At 53.2% G+C, this 9,248-nt stretch overlaps 1 protein-coding gene across 1 annotated transcript in view; it reads left to right on the plus strand.

Moving 5' to 3' along the window:
• The first annotated feature begins 4,760 nt into the window (after positions 1-4,760).
• Positions 4,761-9,248, plus strand: part of HAP1 (huntingtin associated protein 1) — a 44,717-nt gene continuing 40,229 nt past the window's right edge. The window contains 2 exon segments of the mRNA XM_075580420.1: positions 4,761-4,892; positions 6,882-7,057. Of these exon segments, the coding sequence (XP_075436535.1) occupies positions 4,761-4,892; positions 6,882-7,057 (308 nt within the window).

Raw genomic sequence — 9,248 nt, forward strand, 5'->3', positions numbered from 1 at the left:
TGTGTCTTGGTTTTTTTTTTTATTTTTAAATTAAACGGCAGGTTTGAGCAATGAGAAGTTAAATTATTAATCAATGTATGGGGGGGGGGGGGCGGGGAAGAGATTCGTTCTCCTGTGATCGATCGGCGAAAAAAAGATTCGGCTCGGCGGGTTCACCAAATGGCCGCCGGTGCAGCAGAAGAGGACCAAAGATGCAAAGTTCTGTGGGGGAGATCAGGTGACCAGGCAAGTCACTAGATACAATTGGTGCACTGCTAGAGAGAGGGCGGGGCTCAAAAAGGGGTGTGCCAGAGCCTGTTTCAGAAGAGGAAGGGGGTGTGACTTTGTAAATGGTTGCTGTAGAAACAAAGACTCGTTGCATTATAATACATTAAAAATGCAGAATTGATTTGAAAGCGAAAGGCAGACGTTTAGTGGACCCAGGATCTATGCTGATTTGATTTTTATGGGAGAACTAACTGATTGGCAGCGTAGCTAATTAGTTTTCAATAAAGGTAATCAAAGGCTGCATAGATTAAAAATAAAGTTGTATTTTTTGATTTGTTAAATTGTTCACAAAAGGTTTGTTTTGTATGGTTATTTGGGGAGGGTGGGGGGGGGGGGTCCGGCTTACATATGAGCTGCTTTAAAGACTGGTATGGCAGAGAATGAAGCATGTATATACACTTTCTTTGCTGTTCGATTTCTTTTTCTTTTAGTCCCTAACCTATAGGGTAAAAAAAAAAATATTGTACTACAGTAGGTGCAGTTCTGCAATTGGAACACAAGGTGGTGCACTTGTAATATGGATGGCATTTGTGAGCTACCTTTTATACACTAGGAGTACTCCCCATCAAGGACCTCGGTCCCCCTTCCTCCTCTCAGAACAGGTGGCTCAGTCGGGGTCTGCGAGGGTCTTGAGGGATTAGAGTACCAGTGTCACTCTCGTACGTGGTGACCTGCCCGAGTGCACGTGTCGAACGAGAGTGCAAAGGAGGGGAAGTCCAGCCTTTCATGGAAACGTCCCATATATATATATATATATATATATATAACTATCTCTGCTTTCACAGCCTCTGCACCCCAGCCAGATTCCTGAAAGCGCCTCCCCCTTTGTCCTAATGAAGACAACTATAATTGGATACAAATGAGGTGTTTGGTTTTTTTTTAGTGGAAAACCCTCCGATCTGAAATAATAGAATTTGGCCTTCAGTGGCGGAGGGCTTCCGTGGCATGTAATAAATGTGTAAATAAAAGCTGACCCTGTACAAAAACGGTAGACTAGCTCCAGTGCAAAGGAAAGTGTTAAACCAACCATGTGAAGGGCTAAGAAATATTAACGAAGACAGAAATAGGAGCGGGAAAAAAAAGATTGGTTGAACAGCAAAAATCCAGTACAAAGCACCGATCCAATTCACGGGGTGGGTCCAAAAAATACAACTTTTATTTAATTACATATTAAAAAACATTAAGGACAGAACAGGAACATTCTCCCACGCGTTTCAGGCTATACAGCCCTTTCTCAAGGAGTATACAGAAATATTCCTAATCTAACCCATTGCAGTTGTAATCGTTGAATACGACCCAACTTAAATTCTAACCGGTCCGACATCAAATTACAATTGGTTTATTCAAAGGCCAAACCGTTTAGTCTTCACCGTGAACAGATCTCTAAAGAAATGTTGACGAAATTTTCGGTTAAACTGTGTAGTTGACACTCGAGGTTAAGATTTTGGATACCCCATTGCAACACACCATCTGTCTGACGCAATGGAGAAGGTTCATAAGTTGAAAGTTGGTCGGCAAGCGTTGACTCTTCCAACCCAACGTTTGTGGGGACTACAAGTGTTTCAAAAGTGAGACCAAAAGGCTGGTTGTCTCTGGGTGTATCCAAGACCATCGTTCAATCCTGCCCAACGTGGCTGTTCGTGTCAAGTTACCTTGAAACTGTAACGTCTGCATTTTATGAAGGGCCCGATTGCAGTAATCCGAGGGTATCGTGTGGGGATTATGTTGCTTGAGGGCGAAGAACATATTCCCAGGTTGAGTTGCTCATTTAATCTCTTTGGCGCCATAGTGTTGAGAAAATATCCACCTCGCTTAGGATGGTGGAGGCAACGCTGACGCGGGAACGAATTGGATCAATAATCTGTATATTTCAACATTAGCAGACCGTATCCAAACTTTAGGAAATGTTGGGCAGCTGGTTGGTTCCAATTTTGTTCTCTCGTGTACCGCGCCGCTGAGTGTGTTGGCGCAACACAAATAAACGATGACGAATGCTGTTCGAAGAGCTGGGGGGGAGGTCTTCTGTCAATGGTGAGACCTTGGTCGGCGGGCGTGTGACCTTGGGCAAGTCGCTCAAATTTCCCTGTGCCCTCGGTCAGCCACATTTTGATTGCAAGCTCTACAACCCAGGGACTCGGTTTCGCCAGCAAAGGTCTGGATGCAGCGCTGTGTCCACTGTTGGCGCTATATAAGCAAAAAAAACCAAATGTTACTATTATGCGCTATCCCTTGTAGGAAATATTCCCGGTGTCTGCTGATGCGCAGGTGATAACATGCAAGGAATTGAATTCTTTCATTAAAATAACCCCGCCCACATGACATTCCATTCCCATATTAGTCGGCATGGGGGGGGGGGGGGGAGGAGGGAATCTGCTGCAGCAGAGGCTTCTGGGAGTTGTAGTCCCCGGCTGCCTGCGAGGACGAGTGTGCCTTGGCAACCTGTTGGGACTGCAACGCCCATGTTGCACTAGACCAGGCCAGCCCACACCCGCCGGGGAGTGGAGTGCTTGATTCATAATTTGGTGGCGTTTGGGTGTCGGTTTGCAGGAGCGCTGGTTCCTGGAAGGTAGTGAGGCTGATGGCATCGGGGTGACAGGTACAGTAAGACCCTGCGGGTTACGGGTAGGGGGTTGCCAGGTATTGAACCGGACTGTCCTGTATTTGGACACTCTGTCCAGTTAATAATGAGAGGTAATACTGGGCGTGTATGTGTATACCGGCATTACCTCTCACAGGTGGCTCAATCAGTCCCTGCTTCAGCTGAATCCGTCCCTGCTTCAGCACAGGTGGCTCAATGAGTGTGATTGAGCCACCTGTGCTGAAGCTGCGATATCCTCAGAACCTGACCTGTTGGGGTGGGTAGTAGTATTGAGGGGAGGAGTTGACAACCCCTGCTGGGGCATGTGCGGGGTTAAAGTAGTTATGTATTAGTGTGCTGGAAGTGAAACCGTACCTCGCGCTGGACAATCCCTCCCTTATCCTGTTCCTTATTAGCAGCTCATAAAAGCGTCAGGTGACGACTGCAGCTCACACGCGAGGGGTCACCCAGATCCGAGCGAATCTTTGCTCCACTTATTTCCCGGACTCCCAATGACGGTTATGATCATAGGCAAGTCGTCACTTTTATCATTTAATGATCTGTCGCACACACACACACACTTCAATGTTTACCCTGTGAGTCAAAGACTGAGCCACTGATTGAGCCCCCTGTGCTGAAGCAGGGACTGATTGAGCCACCTGTGCTGAAGCTGGAACTGATTGAGCCCACTGTGCTGAAGCAGGGACTGATTGAGCCCCCTGTGCCGAAGCTGGGACTGATTGAGCCCCCTGTGCTGAAGCAGGGACTGATTGAGCCGGCTGTGCTGAAGCAGGGGGTATCCTTAAATCCTGACCTGCTGGTGGCCCTTGAAGGCTACAGTGGGCCCCACCCCTGCCCTAGTTTCTGAGACACACACACACGTTTTACCCTTTGAGTCGAAGACTGAGCCGCTGATTGAGCCCCCTGTGCTGAAGCTGGCGCTGATTGAGCCCCCTGTGCTGAAGCTGGCGCTGATTGAGCCCCCTGTGCTGAAGCAGGGACTGATTGACCCCCCTGTGCTGAAGCTGGCGCTGATTGAGCCCCCTGTGCTGAAGCAGGGACTGATTGACCCCCCTGTGCTGAAGCTGGCGCTGATTGAGCCCCCTGTGCTGAAGCAGGGGCTGATTGAGCCCCCTGTGCTGAAGCTGGCGCTGATTGAGCCACCTGTACTGAAGCTGGGGCAGATTGAGCCACCTGTGCCGAAGCAGGGGGTCCCTCCCCCGCCACACCTCTCCTCCCCCCCCCCCCAAATTAACTCTGTCCAGTTTTGGGGACCTCCCCCCCCCCTCATAAAAAAAAAGAGGGTGGGAATGCGTCTTATCACCGTCTGCCCTGTGTTCATAACGGCAAACGTCTCCCGGGTCCAAGGAGGGGGTCAGCCCTTCCAACCACGACCTGCGTCAACCGGCAGAATTTTAATGTGTCACAGAAAACCACGGCTACAGAGGCCACTTAATATCAGCATGCGGGTTGTACTCCACAGAAGAACCAACTGCCTCCATCGAGTCTTGTGCCCACAGGGCAGGAAATCCCTAAGGCACAATGTTGGGCGTCTTCGGGGGGCGAGAGATGTAGGCTGCTTGGGGGCCCGGTTACCTGCAGGACAGACTCTCTGGTTCTGCTGATCGATGTGAAGCCCCCCGTTATAATTGTAATCATTTCTAATAACGTTACGGTATAGTGACCGCACCTCCCACCCAACACCGTCTTTATCATCGCTGGTTATATTATTTAAGACTCCAAAAAGTACAATAAGAAATACATGCATGGGACCAAAATGGTGTTCAACGAATGAGTCAACCCTGCCAAGATCGAAATAAACGGCGGAGAACTAGAAGAAGTGGAAGACCATGTTCTACCTTGACTGACCACGAGAGATGGGGTCCTTTTGAATGAGATCAATAGGAGAAGGAAGATGGAGTGGAACGCATGTAGAGGAAACAAGACAGTCATTCGGGACGAACTTCCACTGTGCCTCGAGAAGAACGTTTTCGGCCAGTGTATCCTGCCCATGCTCACGTACGGATGGAAGACTTGGAACCTAAGTGTGAAGATAACCCAGAAGCTTCAGACAATGCAAAGAAGTATGGAGAGATGCATGCTGGGTGTTACCCGGAGAGACGGGAACAAGAATGAATGGCTTTGCAACCCAACAAGTGTCTGTGACATCCTCACGTGGGGGGGGAAGAAATGAAAATGGCGGTGGGCCGGACACATTGCAAGAAGAAATGACCATCGTTGGACAAAGATGGGACTCGACAGGATCCCAAGAGAGATTTAAAAGAACAAGGTCGACGACCGAACGCAAGCTGGGAGGATGGAATAAGAATAAACCAAAATGGAAGTGCACGCCTCCATACACCTAACCCAACACCTTCATACACCTAAAATGTTGACGTTTCGGTGTGATTATAACCCCTTTCATCAGGACCTGCAAGCATAACACACCAACATCAATTTTTATAAGCGCACCCAATACTGAAACAACGTCTTGCTTCCTCCGAGCACCATCGTGACGTCACCACTATCACCTCAAGCTTCGGGAACTCCTGCTAACTCGCGTTACTGCCATCACAGTGTATGGAAATAGCAGCCATTAAATCAGCCCAGCAGCGAAGGATCTGGCTCTGGACCGAAACTACCGCTGGTAACTCATCTGTGATAGGTCTAACGCAACCTAGCGGAGGAATGGAAACGACCGAAGGCATCGGGAAGACGGCTCATTAAGTCATCGATGACTCCTCCTTGTTACACAGTGTGAGAGAATGGTATAGAATATATCCAAACTAACGAGGACAGGAATCGTCAATAATCGCGGAGCTGAGTGATTGCGCCCGGCAGCCGACGCGCATGCAAGAGCAAGGACCATATATTGAAATATTTCAAATGCAACACGGAATATTAAAGACCCCCCCCCCCCATGTATCAAAACGGCCAAATTGTTCGTCGACACCACTGGCAAGATTTGGTTGGCCAACATCCGTGTCGCCAGCTACCGCCGCATCCACACGCTGTTACCAATATGTTACCACGTTCACGGGGAGTGCCAAAGGTTATCAGAGCCGGGGGCAGCAACGGTGTCGACACCAACGGTTCCACCAATTATTTGGTTTCGGGGTGCATTCAACACCCCCTCTCCCCCCGTCTCTCTCCCACCCCCCCCTACCCGTCTCTCTCCCACCCCCCTCCTCTCTCTCCCAGCCCCCCCTCTCTCTCCCAGACCCCCCCTCCTCGTCTCTCTCCCACCCACCATCCCTCCCCCCGTCTCTCTCCCACCCCCCCTCTCCCCCTCCCACCCACCCCTCTCCCCCTCCCACCCCCCCCTCTCCCCCTCCCACCCCCCCCTCTCCCCCTCCCCACCCCCCTCCCACCCCCCCTCTCCCCCTTCCACCCCCCTCCCTCCCCCAGCCCCTCTCCCCCTCCCTCTCTCCCCCACCCCCCTCCCTCTCCCCCACCCCCCTCCCTCTCCCCCACCCCCTTCTCTCTTTCACCCACCCTCCCTCTCTCCCCCACCCCCTTCTCTCTCTTTCACCCACCCCCTTCTCTCTCTTTCACCCACCCCCTTCTCTCTCTCTCACCCACCCCCTCCTCCCTCTCTCACCCACCCCCTCCTCCCTCTCTCACCCACCCCCTCCTCCCTCTCTCACCCACCCCCTCCTGCTCTCTCGCTCTCTCATCCACCCCCTCCTCCCCTCTCCCCCCTTCTCTCCTCTCCCCCCTCCTCCTCTCTCTCTCTCTCTCTCTCTCATCTTTTTCCACCTGTCTCTCTCTCCTCTCCCCCCTCTCCTCTCCCCTCCCTCTCCTCTCCCCCTTCCCCGTGACTTTTTACCTTCTCTCTCTCTCTCTCTCTCTCTCTCTCTCCCCATCTCCACTTCTCTCTCTCTCTCCCAATCTCCACTTCTCTCTCCCTCTCCTCTCTCTCCCCCTCCCAACAGTTGCCCCCGCACATTCCGCCCTCCTCACCCACCCCGGAGACTCTCTTGCGTGCTCCCGCTCCTTGTTGCCCCCTCTCCGGGCCTCCGGGGGTTAATGGGAGGAGAGGCTGGGGCAGGGGAGTGGTGGAGAAGGAGGAGGAGGTGTTTGGCAGAGAAGCCGCTGCAGCAGATCCAGCCCAGTCTGTGCCCGACCTGCCGCAGAGCATCGCGCTGCCTGCAGCGCGTCCCACCCGCCGCGGAGCCCTCTCACCGCGGAGCCCACCCGCCGCCGGACACGGTAAGTAACCTGCCTGCTCCTCCGTGTAACCCCTGCCCTGCTGAGACGCTGCCCTGTCCCTCCCCCCCCCCCCCCCCGTGTGTGCGTTCCTGAGTTTGTGCAGGGTTGCGTCTCGACTGGGGAAAACGGCACTGCAGGAGTTAGGTTACCGCCGGATAATGCCACTGCCACCCTGCCCCGGGCCGCCGGCTGCTGGTACACAAAGCACACAGCTCGGATACTGCACACCCTACTGTGCTAGTGCTAACACACACACATACACACACACACCCTGCTGTGCTAGTGCTGACACACACACACACACACCTGTCGCTGCACCACAATCCTGCAATACTGCCCCCTCTGCTATTCTAGTGCTGACACACACACACACACACACACACACACACACACACACACACACACACACACCTACACACCTACACACCTGTCACACTGACACCCCTAACACACACACACACACACACACACACACACACACACACACACACACACACACACACACACACACACACACACACACACACACACACACACACCTGTCACACACACACACACACACCTGTCACACACACACACACACACCTGTCACACTGACACCCCTAACACACACACACATACATACACACACATACATACACACACATACACACACACCTGTCACACTGACACCCCTAACACACACACCCCTAACACACACACACACACACACACACACACACACACACACACACACACACACACACACACACACACACACACACACACACACACACCTGTCAAACTGAAACCCCTAACACACACACACACACACACACACACACACACACACACACACACACACACACACACACACACACACACACACACACACACACAAACACACACACACACACACACCTGTCACACTGACACCCCTAACACACACACACACACACACACATACATACACATACACACACACCTGTCACACTGACACCCCTAACACACACACCCCTAACACACACACCCCTAACACACACACACACCTGTCAAACTGAAACCCCTAACACACGCACACACACACCTGTCGCTGCACCCCAATCCTGCAATACTGCCCCTTCTGCTATTCTAGTACTGACACCCCTAACATACACACACACACACACACACATACACACACACATACCTGTCACACTGACACCCCTAACACGCACACACGCACACACGCACACACGCACACACACAGTTTCCTAGTACACTTGTAGTAGTTAATTCTGTCTGTGTGTTTGTGGAAAGCTTGTAGAGATACCCGGCGCCATCATACAGTGCAGCTGCTTTAAGATCTCGAGTGTCAGTGGGGCGCATGTAGAGTCTCTTGTCACCCTTATGCAGCGCCGCAAGTTCATTCTGCAGAGGGTGCCTTGCAGGGATACTCCGTGTCATTATACAACGCAGCGAAGAACTGCGGTTCCCCCCCCCCTCCCCACAGACACAGCGGGTAACAAACGTCTCCCCGACTGATGGCCGGGGTAATAGGGATGCAATCGGGAGTGACATACCCCCCTAATCCCCCCCCCCATTCCACCCCCCCCATTCCACCCCCCCATTCCACCCCCCCATACCATCCCACCCATTCCACCCCCCCATACCCCCCCATACCATCCCACCCCTCCTCCATCCCACCCCATCCCACCCCACCCTTCCTCCATCCCACCCCATCCCACCCCACCCTTCCTCCATCCCACCCCATCCCACCCCACCCTTCCTCCATCCCATCCCATCCCACCCCACCCCTCCTCCATCCCATCCCATCCCACCCCACCCCTCCTCCATCCCATCCCTCCCCTCCATCCAACCCCACCCCTCCTCCATCCCACCCCACCCCTCCTCCATCCCATCCCACCCCTCCTCCATCCCATCCATGCCACCTCCATCCCACCCCTCCTCCACCCCACCCCTCCTCCACCCCACCCCTCCTCCATCCCACCCCACCCCTCCTCCATCCCATCCATGCCACCTCCATCCCACCCCTCCTCCATCCCACCCCTCCCCCCTCCACCCCACCCTTCCTCCACCCCTCCCCTCCTCCATTCCACCCCTCCTCCATCCCACCCCACCCCACCTCCACCCCTCCTCCACCCCTCCTCCACCCCACCCCTCCTCCAGCTGGCTCCCGACGCTGGCCTCCCTCCCGTCCCGAGAAGTGATG

Source organism: Ascaphus truei, chromosome 23 (assembly GCF_040206685.1).
Source record: "Ascaphus truei isolate aAscTru1 chromosome 23, aAscTru1.hap1, whole genome shotgun sequence".
Lineage (NCBI taxonomy): Eukaryota > Metazoa > Chordata > Amphibia > Anura > Ascaphidae > Ascaphus > Ascaphus truei.